At 39.9% G+C, this 21,700-nt stretch overlaps 1 protein-coding gene across 4 annotated transcripts in view; it reads right to left on the bottom strand.

Moving 5' to 3' along the window:
* The window catches only part of ATP8A2 (ATPase phospholipid transporting 8A2), a 320,265-nt gene that overhangs the window by 23,189 nt on the left and 275,376 nt on the right, over positions 1–21,700 (bottom strand). For all 4 annotated transcript variants that reach the window (XM_077173858.1, XM_077173857.1, XM_077173856.1 and 1 more), the window contains 2 exons: positions 11,608–11,696; positions 5,706–5,810 (listed from right to left, as the gene is read on the bottom strand). In XM_077173858.1, the coding sequence (XP_077029973.1) occupies positions 5,706–5,810; positions 11,608–11,696 (194 nt within the window). The remainder of the gene's footprint in view (positions 1–5,705; positions 5,811–11,607; positions 11,697–21,700) is intronic.

Raw genomic sequence — 21,700 nt, 5'->3', positions numbered from 1 at the left:
ACAGAAGGGAGAGAGATAAAGACTAGCACAGAATAAAAGAAAATTATGCTTTTCCACCTTCCATACATGAATGTTTACCATATGGAATCAAAGAATTAAAAAAAACCAAAACACTGATATAATTTTATGTGCTTTTTGCTAGTAAAAGGAGTCTAATATCTTTTTACTAGAAAAGCTGCAGGGAAAAATCATAAATATGCCAGTCACTTTCTTGTGTATGCTGGTGGAGAAATCTTGCCTTTCCTTCCCAGAAATGGTGCGAAGAACATCTGGAAAAATTGATAAAAAGGATGCTGAGACCTCAAAACCCAAAATACACCTCTCCCCTCTTCAACCTCATTTTATGCTCAGCTGCAGTGTATGGGCTGGATTCAGATCACAGTCATGCACATCCTGAGTAAATACATCGAAGTCAACATGTTCATGAAACAAGAATTTGGGCTCCAAACATCCCATGCTGTTTAGCCAGCTGAAAGCACAAGACTGAGTTTGATCCAAGTAAGATTCACTGCACCTGCTGATGCAAAGGGGCCTCAATGGCATGGTCTCCCTATTCCAGTAGATGTAACTTGGGGTGCATCAATAGAGAGACAGAGTACTTTGAAATACAATGAGCCCAAGCCTCACTCTTCTTAATCCTAATGAAAAAGCCCACCTCTTCCTCAGGAGGTCCTCACCTCATTCATTTATTTCTTAAAAGTTAGGTCTGTTTCACCATTTCTGCCTCTGCCAGTGAGAGGCTGGGCCTCTGCCACTCAGTTCTCTGCACAGCCACAAGCCCAAGGCAAGTTTCCCGTGTTGCCCTCTTGCTCCTCCCCAGGGACCTGTGGAGCAGGGAAATTTCCACCAATGCCTGTGTCAGCTCACTGATTACCTACCATGTTACACAGCTATTGAAATGAGACAGGCACCTGCCCTCCCACACCAAATAAAACCAAGGCCAAGATAGATAATACAACTTGCTCTCAGGGTGAGAGCTGGTCATGAACTTTTCACCAAAGAAACTGGGTTAGATTTGGTGAGAAGTACTAAAATGAAAGAGAATCTACACCAGAATGTCTCCTTGTTGAAGACAGACAAAGGAGAGACTGTGGGGAGCTGCTGTTTTAGGTGCACTGGAAAAAACAGTATTTGTTTTATGATATGGAGATGAAAGCGGCACCACAGCCATCACCAGTGGGTGTCTGAGAGCAGCCAGAGTAAAGGGGCATATAGAAAAATGCTGTGCAAACACACACTGCAGCTATACCTTGCTAGGTCTGTAGTCACTTCCCTTCACCTTTGTTCAAGGCAAGACTCTGCCCTCCAGATCTCTGACTCATTAGAAGAAATTCTTCCCAACACTTGAGCAATGTGGGCACTTTTCTGCAACAGCCCAGAGAGGTCCTTCAGCTCCTTGTAAAGTATGCAAATCATGAAAGCCACATTGTTCTTCAGTATCAAACAATCTAATCCTGCCCACCAACCAATTAATAACAGGACAGAAAAACAACCAAAAAGCCACTTTCAAAGGGAGCTCTCTGGCAATTCCAAGACAGAGAAACCCTCTGGAACAGGAAACTTACCGTCACAAAGAGGGTGCTGCACAGCTTTGCTCACTCTCCATTAGTTGGCCAGTGGAGCAATAAAGTGACATGGGTTTCCAAAGCAAAGTTTGCTTTGGTGCCTAATCAGGCTCTACTCCACCTGAACTCTTGCTGACTTCAATGAGAGGGTAGATGGAGTGAAAAATGAATGAGGACTTGAAGGTTTGGCCCTTTACGAGCCAAGATTTAAGTTGTAAACTTATTTAAAGACACAAAAATCTCTGCAGCTGAACTCAATGCTGCTTTTGAACACAAACCTTGTTTGTTTTCTTTGTGTAAATCTTTACATGTTAATATGATTAAATCTGCTGGGCAGGTGTCTCCTCATGTCCATGTTTGCTTTGGCTCATGAGCTGCCCCTCTCACCTCTCCAAATTCATGAAAATTTAGTGTTAAATCCTGCCTTTTGTTACATGAGAGTGCCAGGGAGCCCCTTTCTCTTCCTAACCAAAGCATGCTCATGTCACAGCTGGGCTGGAGTCCAGGTTGGGGAGGGCAAGTGTGGGTACTCATCTTCCACAGGTAGGCAAGCATGGCATGGGATCCACCATAGACCCTCACTGCACACTCACTCTCCCACTTCTCAAGCTATTTCTGGAGTTGCCAGTTTTCCAGCTACATGTTCACCCTGATTAATTCCCTGCTTTTGGAATTATCTGACTTTTCAGCATCCCAGCCTCCACCAAACTTAAGTTTTCAGCTGTCCTGATGAGACATATAAAGGAATAAGAGCATGACCTGTTAAAGCTCAAGATTATACACTTGCTATAATCTCCAAGCATCACTCTAATGCTCTTTGCAAGGTTTCTGGGACCCAGCTGTAGTGCCCAGGGTGCTGACATTCTGCCCTGCACAAACCAAACAGTTCCTCATCAACCACTTGCCTTGTTCATTCCCAGCCACAGCAAAAATGTGCACCTGCTTTTTTAGAGCAATACAAGCAAATTCAATTTTAGAAACTGTTCAAAGGGCCTAAGATTCAGAAAGATATAACTAGTGAAGACATTTTTTATTACTCCAGAAGAATGTGCCTAGCAAGAACAGCTGTCTGGGTGAAGATCCTCTGAGACAGGATATGAATATATAGGTATCGAGTGGCACACACAGTTCACCTAGAACTCCTTCCCCAAGCACAGCAAGGACCCAGGTGATATCTGCCATATTTAACAGCAATTCAGCTGAGTCACGGCAAACTGTTGGCATCCTCTTGTGCAAGTCTAGATGCACTCACTGCTTTCCAGGCTTTGCAAGCTGCTTTTTGTTTAGCAGACTAGTTCTGAACACTCAGATCTTGCACCTCATTTTTTGTCTAAGATCTAGGAAATGAAAAAAGCAATTAGCTCCCTAAATCCTGCTCTTATCTATGATTGGGTGTGAGTTTTTTTGTTGTTTGTTTGTGAAAAACATTGAACAAAACCAGTGTCCACCATGTAGGCCAGGAAAATAGACCCCGATGACAGCCAGCTTATCTTCCACAGCTGCCTGAACAAACCAGCACCTAATGGGCATGTTCTCAGGAGCACTTCCAGCCAAGGACTGAGGTGACAGATGGACTCATGCAGTTTTTACAAAGCTCTCTATTTCCTATAGGAAATGAGAGGAATCCTGTTACTTTCCCTTCCTGCACAATGTTACATTGCCAGAAATACCCCAAGAGCAATGGGGCTGTGGGCAGGAGGGGAGAGCAGAGCATGCACCTTAGCACACGTTTCCACCAGCTTCAAGGAAATATTTTAAAAATAAGGAACATGAACCAGAGAGTCTAACTGAAGAAAGCTCCCACTCTATTTCTTTCCCACCCTCACCCTTCACTTTGGACAAGCTCACGATTTCTAGCAGGTGTGAAAGAGCCATGAGACAAACAAAAGAGATAAAAGACAGAACAACTCTGAAGAGGAGTGGGGAGGCCACAACACAAGCACAGCACACCAGCTCCAAGCAGGCAGAGGCACTCTACCATTATCTAGTTCACAGATGGACCACCCAGAAAATCTGGGAGCAATTAGGAATGAGAACAAACAAATGCATGGAAAGAAGGGGGGAGGGAAAATGGGAAGGAGGGCCAGAAGGGATTCCTTACATCATCTCCATGCAAGCGTTTCGAGAATGAAGTGAAGCTATATGGAGGAGGAATGCAGATGAAAGAGTTTGCAGTGAGAATGCAATAAAGTAAAAGGCTATGAAAACATGGAGTGTATGAATGAATTACAACATGGCCATGAAATTTACAGAAAGTCAGGACAGTGTGTAAACAGAGAAGAAACCCATCAAGCTCTTGGAGACACAGACATGCACATATAAACAGATCAAATGCTGACTGTCTCTCTCTCACTGTTAATAGCAATTCAACCCACCCTGCAACCCAGGGATGCACCAGGCACAAAACTGACTCATGCTCCCCTCTGACTATCAGTAACAGGCATTAAATACTGGCAGGAAAACACAAATGCTTCGAACCAGCACCAGTATAACCTCACATAAATGCACAGATAGGAGCCACAGCAACATCCAGGCAACTCACAGAGCTCATACCAGAGCCATGTGCCTGGGAACAATCAGTTTTCTGCTGGTCTGGTTTCCACTTACCTGGCATCTAATCACACTATCAACAACACCAGGTTGCAACTTTCTTGTCTGGGGAGACTGACCTGATTTTGGTACTAAGTGCTTTGGCTTCAACTGACTTCAAAATGACTGCTCAGCCTTCTAAGAACAAGGGCCATTATATAATTAAATGCCTGGTATTAAGTGTCTTTGTTGGTTATAATTGTGGCATAGAAGGTTGCCTTTGTTGGTGCAAAGTTTGTTTTCTCTTCTTAAATAATTTGACGTGCATATTGTGACTTTTGCTAGCGAGCAGAATTTATAAACTCTGCTTTGCTGGATCCAAGAGTTGCAGCAGAAAAATTACTCAAAACCTGAAGATACCAAGTGTTTTGAAGTGATCTTAATCAATAACACGGTGTTTACTTTGTCTTGGCCTCTGAGAAGCAAACTCTGGTCCCTAAGGACATCTTATAAACACATTAAAGTTCACACAAGCTTTTTTAAAAGCTTTTCAGTTTACCATAATCTCAGTAAATCACTGCCTGATAATTTTCCCTAAAACCAGTCCTTATTAACACACAAATTCAGTTGAAAAAAATCTACTATCTGCTTGTCTTAGCAGCAGCTAAAATATGGCAATTAGCTTACCTTAGACTAGACATCAAAGGCTCAAAGGATGACCCTGCCCCAGAAGAACAAAATCTTTTAAAAGCCCCATTCCACTCAGTTTGCTAGTTTATAAGGTTTGCTAAAATCCAGTTTAATGATCATGTAGTTTCTTAGCAAGTCATGTGGTGCCATATTGTGTAAGGAACAGAAGAGCTTGTTCTAAAACCTTTTTGAACTTGGGGAGCTTTTCCGACCAGCTGATGCAGAACCACATTCTGAGATGGTAAATGAAACTGTTGGATGCAAAAGCCTCACCAGGATTTTCTTTAGCTTCTTTCAGAATAGACAGAAGTTCCCACACAACACATACTCTCTCTATACAATGAAAGGTTCAATAATAGCAATATATTCAAGTCCATATGGTGTGGTTATAAGGGAGAGGCACAACGAGAAACTGAGAACCCTGAAGGCAAGAGACCTGCAAGCTGTGGTGAAAAAAGCAAAAGCATAAAAAAAAACTCCTTAAGGTGAAACTGAACAAAGTAGTAGGGCACAATGGATTAAGCCAGTTCTCCTTTTAGCTACAGTCCTAATATCCTGAGCTGCTGACAGTTCCCTCCCCTGACATGGTTATCTTTTTGTTTTGTTTTTTTTGATGACATAACAAAGTGTTTTCAAAACCAGCCTGCCTCAGTGGCCAGGTAAGAGCATTACATGTTACCATGCAGGAGACTGAGCAGCAGTTTCCAATAGAGCCTCACAGCAATAATGCAGGAGAAATGGAAATGGAAGGGCTGGTTTCTGTGGGGGGAACAGACACATATGAAAGGGAACAGCAAAAAATAAATAATATAGGAGAAGAAGCCTTATTAGCCTGTTTGCAATCAGATTTTAATAGTGAATGAGAAATAGGGAGGGGAGAAGAAAAGAAGGGTCTGGTTTAAACATTTAGCATAGACTTGCCTCTTTCCATTACTATCACGAAGCATGGCTTTTCCCAGTTCTCTTGTCTTCGTTTCCAACTCCTTAACTTGCTCCAGCAAAGTTTTATGGTAGGTATGCTTCGCCCTATACCGCAAGGAAAGGACAAAAAATAAAACAAAAAAGCCATGTGAATATTTGTTTTGCTACAAACCCCCTGTTTTACCTCTCAGGTGAGAGGCACAGGGCCCTCCCTTGAAGGATTTGGGAAATAAAGCACAATGTATGCATGTTAGTTCAGGTTCACAATAACTGGGAAAAAATACATACAAAATGAGAAATCAGGACAACTTCAAATTAAACAGAGCTCAGCCACTTCAACACAACACTCAAAACCTAGCCAAGCAGCAATGCTATGGGACCACAGAGACCTGACCCTGCTGCCGTGGGACTGCTCAGGACCCGGGTACTCAGACAAAAGAGCTGGGATTCATTGAATATTCATGGCAGTAAAACATGAATCCACTCTGTCTTTTGAGCTACACGTGGCACCGCTCTGAAAACCAGAGCAGAGTCTCAGCTAATAATTGCCATTCAAGCCCCTTGATTTTCATTTATCAGCCTCACGTGACTGGAAAGGCACTTCTTTCCTCAATGAACTTCCAAACTGACAGTAACAAGACTGGCTGTGTCCTCCTACTTTTTCAGCCTGAGGATTCAAAGAGTAATCCATGCACCACACATGCAATCAAAATTTAGAGTGCAATTTAGAGTTCCCCATGAAGAGACTTGGACCTTTTCCCCCTCCAGGTTCACTGACTGCTCCAGGGCTATTATACCTAAATTACATTGACACAGGGGAGACAATCAAGTCCCCTTTTTCTTGACCTGTACAAAGCAAGAACACAAAACGCAGGGATCTTTCTCACATGGGCAGTTTTTGATCAGCTTCCTCTTTTGTGCCAGTTAAAGGAGGACAAGTGTCCCATGAGGATTTATTGATTTGCATGTGACTGCACAATAAGCCTAAAAACAAGATGGAGCCAAGTGGGCTGAGACACTACTTGCTTCATAACATTAAATTAATATTCTTCAGCTCAAAGGTGGCAAAAATTTCTTTGCAAGTTTTATAAAACATGCAGACATTAAAATCTTTAGCCAATGATATAAAACAATGCAAATCTCCCTCTAACAGAAAAATAGTAACTGGTGTGTATGTAATTAAAAATAATGAAGATGCATTTATTTTTAAAAAGTATGATACTATTGCTCCTTCCACAGGGAATAAGAAACAAAGACCACAAAATCTTTGCTGGCTCTGTTTATAATGACAGTGCCTTGATACTAACACTGGGATATCTAAGTCCTCTGGTCTTTGTGTTGCTGAATTACGCTCCAAATACCTAAAAATGAGAAGTTAAAATGAAAACTACTTTCAAAACACATCTGCAGTTAAGAGAAAACAAACAAAAAACCCCAGAAGATGAAGCACACCAAAATCTGAAGTTAAAGATTATCAGGATGTACTTAGAATGGCATATTGTTAAAACAAACCACCAAAGGTGTATGATTTGTAACACCAACATACTGTGTCAAAAGAATGAGTAGCAAGGGTATTTTTAAAATGCATAATGCTTCTGCAATGTGAGATTACCAACAGCTGCACAGAAATTAATTAGATTCATGTTGCTATAACTAGTTAGGCTAATGATTAGACTGGTCTCCTCTTTGAGGAAGGGAAAGTATAGCTATTAAAATGAGAAAGCTTTGAGGCTATTAATTTTTATAATCTTTTCAGTTGAATTCACTTTTACAGTCTTTAATTTAAATAAATACATTGAAATTTTGACCTTGACCTTCATCTCTTCCCTTTTAAAGAGGTCATACCTACTGCAAACTTCAAGACTGATCATGTTTAGAATTTTTCAAATCCTTCATAACCAGTTTTTCCCCACTGACAAGGACATAAAAATGTACATGTTATTCAATCTCTTCCAAAGTTCCATGTTTATTTTGCCATAAGCCATAAGAGATGTTTTTCTTTTCCCTTAGAGTTAATACTGAATTCAAAATTTGATCAACAAGTCCAGTTTGTGCAGCACAGCACCAGGAGGCATGACATTGATATGATACAACATGGAAGAAATACTGTTGGCCTGAAACTGGGGATAATGAAGTGTTTTGTAAGTAGTGTGAAACGATGAAACACATGGGCTCTTCTGGGGCTGGTAGTTGCTATGCATTGAGTCACTCCTTCACTTGGAAGCAAGAGCACCCATGGAATGGTCAGTAATCAAGTATTATCAATAAATATAAGAATATGAAAAAGGCCTGAGGAACCTATCCACATGTTCCTTCAAAAAAAAAATACTAAAATATGGTATTACAGTTGCCTCAGAGTCTGGGCTTGCTCCTATCAAAGTCAACTGCAAATATTCCACAGACTGCTGGCAACAGGACTGGATACTACTTCATGACTTTTTCCCTACAGCACTTTACAAACTTTTGATGCACAGAAATACAGGTAGGATTCTGAGCTTTTAGGTTAGTACTCCACAAGTGACCCTGGATGCACAATCAGTCCTCAGTGAACAATGAGATTTTGTGTTTGCTGTTACTGTTCAGCCAAAATTTGATGCATTACATAAAGACAAACTCACCTTTCCCTCACATGCTGGGATTTTAAGATCAGGGACTGCAAGAGCAGGCAAAAGGCCATCTTTGTATTTTGTGTAGCCCTTCCCCTTTGAAGCCAGGGAAGTGCATCATTTCACTGGCCTAGGATATTTAGGGGGTTCAGGAGGCCAGAATCTGCCAGGGAGAAGCATGGTGACACTCATAAATGTTTCTCAAACATGACACTATCTCTACTCTGGCTTATCATCCTCAGTATACCATTTTATGAGTCTTGTATTTCAGGGACTGCAAGTATATGCAAAGATGGGAAGAACTCCTTGTATCTTCTTCTCTTACTTACACTGCAGAACTGGCAAGTGCAAACTGCTTCTTCCCCATGGTAAAAAAAAAAAAAAAAGTTCATGAACATTTTGGTAATGATTTGAAGGCTCAGGAAAATTTTCACTGTAAAATAAGCACTGAGACACCAATTAGGAATAAATTCTTGCACTCTTGCCTGATATTGCTGGAATACATGCTGTGTTTTTATGATTCCCACATACCTCTGTGAGTCAGCTATTCCAAGATTTCCTAGAGCCAGTGACATGTATTCAAGTGACATGTGCCAGCTGGGAGGGAGCACTCACCTTACAAAGCTCTGTTCATTGCAATGGTGGCACAAATAGGATTTTTACAAGGCAAATCAAGGCACTGAATTCAGGGTAGTAGACCAAAGTTAACAAAGTATTGCAACCAAGAATTAAAAATAAGCTTCCTTCTCTTTAAAAAGAGTTTTCCACATTTCCTTGATTCATTTAAAAGGGGAAAAAGAAAAAGAAAATAAAAAAGCCTGGAGCCACAGAGAACATGGGAGGTAAGTGATGTGTTGACAACTGAAGCCTGTGTAACAATGGAAACACGTTCTTGCTTCCAGCATTAGAAATTTTGATAGTAGATGCAGCACAGCAGTTTATAAGCAAAAGATTTGTATGTGTCTGAAACAGACTTTCCCATCAACCTTGTTCCAGACTAAAACTCTGTACTGTGTTTATGGCTTTCTGGCAGTATTTTGTACTGAAATTAGGCATGTACCTTTTGGGTCATACGGATGTTCTGTCTGTGGACATGTGCTTCATGTCCAAAAGAAACTGAAAGGGATAAATTCCATGACCATGAGCAGGCAGAGTTGCTGGAATTTTATGGCCAAAACCATATTCTGCTGAATTACAGAGAGCAATGTGGTGTAACCACTGCTGTGGAAATGTGCCCGCTGATTTCCAGAGGCCTTAGGCTCCAGTTTTAAATGGCAAGCCTCTTGGAAAGGAAATAGACCTTTACTCCTTCCATATGGCAGTACTGATAGCTGTGTCATTTCATTTATCCTAGTTAAAATGTTAATAATGTTAATTTTTCAGTGATGGCTTAGTTTAAAAAAAGAAAAAAATAATAAGGTCCTGGTCAGAGAAGAGATTTTTAGCTTAATATTGTTAGGAGCCTCCTGTTTAAAATCTTTTGGGAAAATATCTGGCCTATCAATCATACACGTTTGTCTTGAGAGCTTCACAGTCTCTATGCATTCTTAGTCTGAATGACTGAAAGGATTATGTTGCTGAGATTTCTTTAAGAAATATTAAAGAACAGGCTCAGTCAGTAACAGAGTTTGAAATGACTAATAGCTGAGGATGAGCCTGCCATGGTCTAGCCTGTTTTACAATTCATGAGTTATTTTGCCAAGAACTGATAAGAAAAGAGGACAACTTCAGGACACTCAACTATTATGAAAACATTAAAAAAGCTAAAGATTTTTTTCAGAGTATTAACAAGCAGGTCACAGACACAGTTAAGTATCTAAATTTAAACATTTTGGCCTCAGTTTTAGAATTTTAAAATCATTTACAATTGCAGAAGTTTAGTGAGTGCAAAAAAAAACCAACCCAAAAACCCAGACCTCTGATGTGCTGGACTATTAAATCATGCCTGAAATTTCACATTACATTATCTAGATTTAATTTGAGCAGCCTAGCTTGTGAAAATTAAGCTGAGGGACAAAATTCAAGAAGTACTTACTGAGTGCTGATTTGCCTACTACCAGTTTAATTTCACTGTGCTATCAACCCCATATGAAATAACCAGATTTTCTGATCTGTGCATATGACTTACCTTTCATGAATGTGTTTGAAATGTGCCTGTGCTTGGGAAACTTTCTGGTTTTTTTTAGTATTTTCTGCATGTTTCTGTAAAGCAAACTGGTGGACTTAGCAGTGTTAGTTTTACAGCTGGACTCAATGATCCCACTGGTCTTTTCCAACCTAAATGGTTGTATGATTCCAAGAATCTTCCCTGACTGACCAACTCCCATTCTGGGAGCAAAGTGTTATGTGTCATGATGCTTCACTGTGAGCCTTTCTGACAAGTTACAAGCTAACCTGTATTTCCTCTTCATTCCAGGCAGGATTCTGCCTTTTTGCCCCAGAGTTGGAATGTCCGGGGTCCCCCTTGCACAAAGTTATTATGTATCCATGTAACAAAACCTTCTTAATTGTAACACATCCTTCCAAGGGAAAAGATGGAAGGTTTGGTGCATAAGACACTTAAAAGTAAGCTGAAAAAAGGCCACAAATTCTAAATTAAAATTATTACTTCTGTATTTCAAATTGCAGTGGCAGAGAAGGTAAATTGCTTCCCTTTAAATCCAAGTTCTTGAAATTGTTTGCCTTCTGCAATGCTTTGAAACCCCAAAATTTTGAGGGAAGGGAATTACACAGGCTTGTATTTCACCAGTTTGTTCCTCCTCTCTGGGCAGTGAAGGTACCATTAAGACTTCACTTCAAACATAAAGAGCAGAGTATTGCTCTTCTCCCAGTTCAGTCTTCAAAGACCCAGCTGCTGAAGGAGAACCTAAAAAGCAGCCGACAAAGAGGTGAGAGCTTCCTGGCTATGGATTAGAGTGCCACATTTCTACTTTCTACCTAACCTTAGTCAGATTCAACAAATTATTTGCTCCATTTTCAGGAAATCTCAGATATTAAATTTAAATTTGCCTTTAACTAAAGCACAGACAACACAAGTAATCCTAGAGTGACACACCCTCACTACTCAGACAAGGCCACCTCCTCCAGATTTAGTCCCAGCCATTCATTCTCTCACATTGCTGGGTGCCATGGCAGGTGAGGAATCACCCCCTTCACCTTTTTTCCCTTCCAAATGACTACCACCATTTTGCAATCACTGAGAGACTTCAGGGTTCTTTACAGAAGAATACTGGACTGGACAACACGTGCATAGAGAATAATTCCTACAACACCAAGAGGACTAGTTTGGGACTTACGCTGTCCATGCCACGTCTTTAACAAGGCACGCAGTGGGCACAAGAAACAAGCCAAACCAGAAGTATCCACATCTTAACACCATTCCAGCCTGTGAAGAAAACAAACAAATAACTCATGAGTGTTTTCAAGCTGTTACATGTTAAGTGGCTGTTTACAAGCAAAAAGGTAGAGTGATGGCATCAAACTAGTACTGCATCCATGGTCTGGGTGATGTTGAAATTGAATGGTGAGGTAATAATTAACAAACAGTGATGGCTTTTTTCAATAATTCCTTATGACCTCAAATTTCTTAAACATTTCTGAAAAATTATGCATTTTGACCAAATCCTCCAACAATATTAAATTGTGGATCCAGGCAGACACATTTTTAGTCATGGAGAAGAGCACTCTAAGTATATTCTGCTTGCACTTTTGACTACCTTTTGAACCCTTTGCTTACTCTCTTCCCATCTACTGTCTTAAATCTCTGAGCAGCATCAAACTGACATGAAAAAAAATGTATTTCTCACTAAGATGTTTCAGTCATATTCCACTTAAATACAACTTCCTGCTCAAGCTACTGCTGCCTGAAACCCAGGGTGGGAAAGATTCACTCCCGTCCCACAAATGGCTTTTTTTACAAACAAAGAGCTCAAAGTTTATATTCACGTTTTTCTCATTGTTGTAATGCTTGAAGAAAAAGCTTGGTGGGATTTGAGAAGGAAGATATTTGGAAGCCCTGCATATTCCAGTATATACGAATAGTTTAGGAATTAAGTTGAAATATAGCACTATTCACAGAAATGCTACTTTAGATCACTAGAACCTTTTGCAGATAAATTAATGGTGATTAAAGTTTGAGACTACCTCATCACCCCTTCCATGGAATACACATATTTCCCATCAGCATTGTTAAGTTCTGCTACACATTAGAAAGGACTTTTTCCCCGCCTGTAACTACTTGTGTGCACCACAAAACAGAAATAGAGGCTGAAAGGTTTCAACAGCATTTCCAGTGTCTAGACAGATTTTGCTCTCTCCTCAGTTATGGACACTGCTCTCTTTTCCAAAATTTTCTCAGTAGTTTTTATGCCACACACATGCACCTACTGATATGTCAGCAGTGCAACACAGCCTTGGCTGGCTCAGCTTTGTCTCACACTGTAGCACACAAGCACTGCAATGCTGAAGTGTCAGGCCATGGTACAGGTAAAGACACAGCTGAGCTACAGAGGAAATGGAACTACATGAAACACCTACCTAGCCTTTAAATATACTGGAGATAAAATTTGTAGTTATACACCTCCTAAGATGAGAATGATTGCTCACATGATGATCACTCACTACAGTAAAGCTCTTAAACTGAGAGAAGCCATCACAGAGCTCTGCCAGGATGTTCACCAGTGGCATCCAGCACCTTCTCCCAGTGTCAATCTCTGTCTAGAGTTGTTCATCTAACAACTCAGTCATATTTAGCAGCAACTTGCCCTTGGGTTGCCCAGTAGTGAGTACATCCACAAGTGGTTTTCACCTTTAAATGTTAAATCCTCCATGTCACTGCTGGACTGACGGATCAGTGGTAAATCTTGTACTGAAACCAAGAGCAAGCTAGACTGTGCTAAAACATTCATGGACACTTTGCCACCCACACAGACAGTAAGCAAACACATTCCAGTCACAGAATCAGCTCTCCATTATTTGGGAGCCCTCATACCCACATTCACATGAGAATGCCAGAAGCACACAGACAGTTTTGGTCTATGCTTGTTTAAGGAAAAGGATGTACAGGAATAAGAGGGAATGAATAACTTTATTGGTAGCCAAGACGTTGAACTGTAATAACAGTGGTAAAACATAATAAGATTTATCCTCATGCTTTGCTTTTCTTTGGCCATGACCCTGCAAGTGTTAGGAGTCACAGAATCACATCAGCATTTCCATTCACCATCCCTCCTCTGTCTATGCTAATAAAGGCTAAAAAAGTGACACAGTATTCTATATGCATTTTCTGGTATTTTTAATTGAAATATTTTACGTTCCGCTTCTTGCTTTTCTAGCCGAAAGCAACTTAACAGACTTTCATAGTGCAAAGTATTCTGAATATGTGTACAATAGAAGTTAAAATGCTATTATTTTTGTTACAAATGCTGACATCTCAATCAATGGCTATGAATTTGGACATGTGGCATGTTGGAAAAAACCTCATAGCCAAATACTTTTTGCCTGCAATTATGTATTTTACTCAAGTATTATTCTGTCCAAAAACTTCACCATAACAGTAAAACTATTCATCTCATTGGAACCCTGTCAGACACTCATTTTACTACTAGGAAGGCTTTTCCCACACAATCCTCATCAAGGTTGTACTCCATTCCTCAGCTCATCTGGAAGGTTTCTTTCCTGCTCATGTCTAGTTCCCTCTTGGAGTTACAGGACTGCTGTGCTTCACAACAGTCTGGTCTGTCTTGCATGCACAGCTCTGCCTCTGAGCACAGCCTCCTCCCTTGCAGGGTTACACCCTCTTCTCACACGATGGGAGCTCCTCAGCAGAACATTCACAGCAAATCACCCAATGTGCTCTGGGGACATCCATAGACAGCACTTTTAGGTTAGTCCCTAACTTGTAGGACAGAGAGCTGGGTTATGAACAGAAGCTGCAATAAGAGCACCTATTTATCCCTACAAAGATTTCCTCACACTTTCCAGCTGTTGCTGTGCTCCATTTCAGTTGCTCAACCAGTCATGACTACAGTGAAGACAGTACTGCATTACATATTCAGTGAAACATGGCATTTCTATACCCAGTTCCTGTGAATAACACTCTTCAGCTATCAGTTATCACCCCAAGATAAAAAAAAGCAGAGATACCAAACAGGAACCACTACAATTCTCCTTTTGTCAAGATCATCACACAAAGCAGGAGTAGAAATAGGTTGTTTTTTAAACAAATTCTAAATATTGACCATCTCTGTCATCACAGAGGCCCCATGATATGTAACTAACTAGTTTTTGTTCTGTCTACTGATGTAAACATTAGTGACTATCACACCCAAGGTGAATTGCCAGAGACCATTAATCACAATGCACCTCCCAAAACCACTTGAGACTAATGCAAGTCCTCCTTCCGAGAACACTGCAACTTAAACTGCTGCCACCAGTAACTGCCTTTCAAACACTGATTAATCTGCCACAGACAAAGCATTCATTTTAGAGAATTGATAACATTTGTTAAAAATAAAGAATAGGAACAAGAAAAGAAAGAAAAAGAAGTTAGCTCCAGTTATTTCACAACTGAGGAGGAAATAATTTAGGTCCCAACGCCTTTAACATCTTCTAAATAGCATTTTTAAGGGTGGACAATTTAGTTCTTTTCATTTTAAAAACATTAAAAGAAGTAATAGCACTGACCACTCAGAAGGACCAAGAAGATTTTCTGTTTACTATTATTTTAGAAAGCATAGGTTAAGGTGGGCTTTTACATTTGTTGGTTGGAGCTTTTGTTTCTTTGCTTATTTTAACTCAAGGACATGTTATGCACAAGCATATGAAATAGAGATTAGATTGTTTTAAAAAAAAACACCTTAAATTGCAATACAATCTGGAGTACATGTCAAGCTCTCTTCTCCATTTTACTATTCTTAGTATGTTCATAAGCATTATTCCTCGTTGTACTGTTTTACCAATAGGTGGTGTCACTATTTTCAACAACTTCCATGGAGAACAAGGCCAAAAGTGCCCAGGGATGGGAAGTCAATATACACACTGTTCTGGTATTCTTATCACAGCATGGTTAGACAGCTGGGGACCAGTAAATGACTCAGAAAAAGCAAGCAAGGATCTCAATCATATCACTCAAGAAAAACGAGACAAAATTAAAATTCCTATTTTGAATAACTTAAGTTTTTATGATTTCATTTCCTCATATATCTACGTATCTTAACTTCGACAAAAAATGGACAGCAGAAGTATAAGATCATGATGAAACAGCTGGCTTTATATTTCCAGCACAAAAAAAAATTATTCCTGGAAGTGTGCCTGGAGCCTGATCACAGCTCTCTCCATGAGACATGGATAAGGACCCAATAAGTCGCTCAACTGCAGTTTCATACTCATTCAATTCCAGCTTTGTGCACTAGGGATTCAAGTGCAACCTGCAGTTGATGGCACATCACTGGGTCCCCAGTGGTCAAATGTGGATGATAGCACGGCACTGCCTTTGGCAGCACTTGGGAAAGGAGGAGTGAGGGAGAGGATGGCCACATGATTATTGTGAGGGACAAGAAATATTCACTGCCATCACTGAGGTACTCTTGATCTGGACTTGGCAGACACTGATGACACTAGTGGCTAGAGCTGCAAGTGCAGCTCTGCCTGGGTAGCCAAAGCAGGAAGCAGTGAATGCCCAGCTGCACCAACACAGCTGGAGGCAGCCAACTGAGATGCACCAGGCAGACTTGTCTGCCAGTGCCTCCCCTCCAGCAGTTCTAGACCAGTGGCTTGGTCTGAGCGCACCACTTCAGAAGGGCGAGAGCTGGGGCAGGGGAAGCCCAGTTGGTCACTCTGCTCCCATTCCATGTTAGGCAATTCACATGGAAGCATGTCAGTCACTTTTCAGTCACTGATGGCAGCTTCTTCAAAGCCTGCCCCTGGCCCATCGACCTGAGGTGCCATTCCTGGGCCCTCAGAAACAGACATTTTCCTCCCACTGGTGCTGCTAGCTTGGGCAAACAGTCCTGCTTCACTTAAGTTCCAGTGCCCCATCTGAAGGCACAGGGTATGGACAAACATATTACTCTCTTTGAGAAGTTCAACCATTAGCACCGAGACACATTGCAGCAATGCTCTGAAAACTCTCAGATTCCTGCAAAAGATGGCCTTTCTTCTGCTCTATAGACTCAATAGGACTAATTCAAACACTGCTTTAAATGTCTAGAAAATAGATTCAGTAGAAAGTAACACACCTTCTGCCCCAATCTTGAAATTGTTGCACTTTTAGTGATGTTCCAACTTTGACATCTTTACTGCAGGTTTGTTCTTTTCTCTTTTTTTCTAATTTTTAAAATGCTTTTTAAAGTAAATTTGATCCCTAACTTCAGTAGGAAGAGAAACAGATTCCATGCACAAAAAATCCTATTGCATATTATGAACAATATAATTGAGCAAGCACCTCAGCAAATATATATTTACAGTTTGCAGACTATTACCCACCCGTTTTCCTTTAGAGAACTGCACTGTGCACGGTCTGCACATTTTGGGTCCTCCTAAGCCTGAATGTTTCAGTGCTAGCACTGGGTAGTTTTCTTTCAAAAGGCCTGGAAGTTTTACCTCAAATGGATAGAAGTATTAGTTCTTTAGCAATCAAATGACTTAAAGAGGTCTTAAGGAGACACAAGACTTGCCCCAAACTAACACTCTAAGCAGTCCATGCCATGTAACAACTGGTAGATACTGTGTCATAAACCAACACATTTTTCATAAATTATTCTCAAGGCATCAGCTAGCAATGGCTTTCTCACACTTCAAATGATAAAAAAACATTGTTACATTAAATCAAAACCTCCTACTATTTCTATTATAGCTTGTGTGGAATGGTCATTATCTCCACCCCATGCTGTTAACACTATAGAAAATACAGAGATAGTTTTAAAATTCCTGTATTATACAAGATCCTCAAGGTGCTACAAACATCAGGCCCTAGACCTTAGAGATCACATACATTAAAATGTAAGTGCAGAGGGATGACAGGACTAGCTCATGGTCACACAAACTGACTGCAGAGCTGGGCAGATTGCCCAAGTCCCCCAATTAAATCATACTAGATGGAGAATGAGCCTACTGGAGCCCAAGTATGAAATATAACCAATATCCAAGAATGCAGTCTTGAGGATTTTCCCTGTGCACACAAACACAGTCTAGTCTCAACCTGAGTTGGTGCTTAAGAACTTTTCCCTGCAACATAACTGCAGCCAGCTCCAGGCTGGACAGATCTGTAGATTCAGGGCTGACAGGTGCAATCAACAGATTTACTAGCTCCCTCTTCAACAAATACCTAGGCTGGAAAAGTACCTGAAGAATAGGCCCTTTGGGTTAGTGGCAAAGTTTTAAGAAATGAGGCAGAAGAATTTGATTTCCCCTCCTGCTTACACCACTGGGAGTCAGGAGTACCTCAGATGAAATCAGCAGAGTTCTGCCACTGAAAGGCTGGCTGGATATTTCCATATCAGAAATAAAGATGTGCAATGTTTTCCATAATGTAAGAGTTTTCACTCTAAAATGACTCAGATGAAAACAATGACCTCACTGGCTGGCTGCATTTAACACAATGACGCACTGGTCCAGTCTCAAAACTATTTCCTCCCTTTCCCAGTCTCTGCTCATACCAACACATCCCCTTGAGACCAGCAGAAGGAGGAAAGGAGAAAAAAAAAATCAGACACCTCACTCAAATATTTTACCCTTTTCTCTTAATTTTGCCAGTCATACTTGAAGACACATGGGAGCCTAGAGTAAGAAATCTATCCACTGTCTAGCTCCCTAGCTATGAAGCTTGTTGATATTTTTAATATAGCACCTGGATATAAATGTAGGGAGGAACAAAAGGAGCTGCACTTTGAGTAAAAAGAAAATTGCCAACACCAGGACAAAGGCATGAATTTGGCATTCCTAGTAAAGACCAAGGTGTTTTGAGGTCCAGGCATCAGGCAAGAAGCTTTTCATTAATGAAGCTGCTGGTTACGACAGATAAAAGAAAGCAGGAAAATACAAATTAAAGTACAGAAGACCAAGAAAAATATAATGTCAACTCAAAAAAGACAAATTGCTTGCTTTAAGTTATTTCATGATCAGGAATTAGCAGTACAAAGTTACAAATCAAAAATCAAAACCTTCAAGGGGAAGAAAACACCCACCAAAACTAACTTCACATACACAGCCATGGTTTTGAAAGGACTAGATAGCACCATAAAACCATAGGAGCACAGTGAAAGGATCTTCTAGATCCTTTTATTTTCTTATCAGGAACTCTTTTTCCATAATGGAGGAACACAGCAAGTTAAAAACCTATTTTTATTCTATTTCTTCATGTAACTTAGCTACATGAACATATCATTGGCCAAATATGTCCCACAGGATGCTAAAATAAGCTCTGTTTTGTGTTAACTAAAGATACATTCTACATCCTGCTTAAGGAAGAAATTACTTTATCTCATTTATTAAATAGTATACAACAGTACCAATTAAACAAGGAGCCTGCCCATGCTACCCTCCATTATTACTCTGATAGCAAAGAATTAAGAAAATTAATCAAATAGTGCTTTAATTTGATTTTATGGTTCACTAGCAGTGTAAACTCTGATTCAATTCCACACAGCCTGTATTTTTTTCATTATTCATTATGCTAAGCTAAAAAAAAAGTAAATTTATGTTTCTTCATAGTTATTTGGAGAAAACTGTTGGTTAAAAGTTAGTGGCAAAATTATGTTCCATGTAAATGGCTAAGTGGATTCCTGATATTTTTTTAGAAAGCACACACCTCATTAACCAAAGGACCTTCTCCTCATAGTGGATGAAACATCTCAGTAAATTTTTACCTAAATAGCACCAGGTGCTAATTATTTTTTCACATTAAAAAAAAAACCACCCTTCTGTATTAGCATGAGCCTCTCCAGCACAAATTAAAACCATGAACAACTTGGAAAAAAAATGTTTATGTCATCCAAGATTTATTTTTCCTCACCTTAGTCAGGCTTGGTATTATTCTGAATTATACGATAGTTTGAGTTTTCTGAGATGTGTCCACAATCACACAGTTGTGCAACACAGTATAATTCTCTTTTACACTCCAACTAAAGATGAACTTTCCCTGCAGAGTCTGGCAGAGCAGGCCCATGAGCAGCTACAGCTGCTGGGCAGTGACCTGCCATGATTCCAGAACTCCACTGAGCCAATGTGAAACATGGAAGGAAGTGAAGCCAGGATGAAAGCAAAGTCACACCTATACATACTTCTTTAAGAATTCTTTTTTTTTTTTTTGCCCTCCTCCTCCCCTCAAATTGCACCAACAAAGGCATGAAATCTGAAAGAGTAATTTGGACAGACTCGACAATGTAACAGTTTGTCCTGTTCACTGCTTCATGCACTTTAGGATAAACTTCTACTCTGCATAGAAGAAATTTATACTTTACATTCTCCTTCTGAAGTAATGTTCAGCATGTAACCACTCTTGTTTGGTGTCTCTAAGTTTCTGTAAAGGTTTTAAGAGGAACGACTCTTGTAGAGTAGCTGCCCTTTTTTAATAACTGTGCCTTCATCATGAAGGCTGCAGGGGGAAAAAAAAAATTACAGAAACCACCTTTGAATTTCAAACTCCAGGGGAGTAATTATGTTTAGAAGAAGCTGCTCCTTGCCAGAAAAGATACAGTATATTTGTACAACTTGCTAAGTTACATCTACAAAAAGATTCAGAACCATCAAATTTGCTGGCTTTCTGTGCTGAAAATTTCCCAACTCTGCTACTGCAACAACACTGGCTTCCTCACATAAAATACATTTGTTTCAAGATATTCCCTCCTTCTCAGTATTAGCATTCCTAAGTAAAAACATCCTCTATCAGGAGTGGAAAGATCACTTCACTTTTGCCATGGTTTTGCAGTATGAATTTGGGTATATGCTCTATCCTCAGAAAACACAAAGTATAAAACCACCCTCAGTGGAGTGATTGGAAAGTAAGCTTTCAAACAAACAAATATTTAATTGGAAAATAGCATTTTTATATTAGTATGAAATAATACTTGCCCCATCTCACATGATTGTTTTACTAACTTAAACAAGAAGAATCTTTGAAATCTGCATTTATTCCTTTACTATTTGTTTTGCTACTGTGTGTGTCTTCATGCTAAACTTTTTTGTGCTTTTATAGATCATCTTAAGAGAGTCCATTAAAAAACCCCCAAGATTAAGTTGGGGTTTAACATTATTAAATTAACACTATTAAATATTTCAGGTAAGTATAATCAGGTATCTATCCACATGCCTGAGCCACCTAAACAATTCTAGGTCCTAACTGAAGCTGCTGACCGAAACTGAAGTTCTACAGCACATATTAAGATCTAAAATGGCCTGTGGCAACACTTCCATGAGTATTAGTTCAAATTAGATTCAGCATTTTGTCCCCAAATCTGGCAAATGAGCTGATGTCAGCAAGACTGCTGCTGCTCTCCAAAGTCCTGATGTAGCAATTTAAATGGGGCAGGCTGACACCTGCTCTTGCAGGCAGCTTGTTGGAGAGTACTGCAACTCCACATGTGGTTTGCAGCCTGCAGTGAACTACAGCACTGAAACCCACAAATGGAAAACACTGTTGTTGATCTTCTGTTTTTAACTTGCTTATTCCCTAATATGGTTTGACATTGCATTTACCAGGATAACACTATTCCCCATGTCTCACATCCTATAGATTCCTTCATAGCTCAAGAATTTCAGAAAATGGCTAATATTCATACAGCAAGAATTACATCTTGTAACTGCAAGGCCAAGAGAAGTAGATCTTTTCCAAGTTTTTGAAACTGGGACATAGGTTTATAAATTGATAAGCATGTTGAATTCTTACCAAAGTCAACAGCAGCTGAAAGTACACCACTTCCATAGAGGGAGTTCTGCATTCTGGAAAACTGTGTCCTTTAAACTCAGCTTTAGAGATCTTAATCTCTTACAGCAATGGTTGATTTGCATCAGATAACAGCCATTACTTCCCCACATTTTATTTCTCCAGGAAGAGTAATTTACTAGCTCAGTCACCACATATTCACATGGATTTTATCTTCATTCAGTGGTTACGTTCTTAAAGCATATTCTGAATGCAGTTAGCTCAAAGTTTTCTTTACTGTCATATTGCTTCTCCTGGAGGCCCTAAAAGGCTTTGGGTTATTTTAGCATGACTGCAATTCAACTCCTATCCATGGAGCCTTACACAAATAAATAGTTTTTCCTATAAAACCTTACTCCTTTCCTTTGTTTTCATTCCCAGAGTAATTTATGCCATTGCTTGAGCACATACAACTTTTTCACAGAGCCACCATGTCTTTGTGCCTTGTACTGTCACGTATGAAGTACATC

This window comes from Agelaius phoeniceus, chromosome 2 (genome assembly GCF_051311805.1).
Source record: "Agelaius phoeniceus isolate bAgePho1 chromosome 2, bAgePho1.hap1, whole genome shotgun sequence".
Taxonomy (NCBI): domain Eukaryota; kingdom Metazoa; phylum Chordata; class Aves; order Passeriformes; family Icteridae; genus Agelaius; species Agelaius phoeniceus.
Note: the sequence above shows the minus strand (reverse complement) of the source record. Positions and strands in the feature narration are given on the sequence as shown.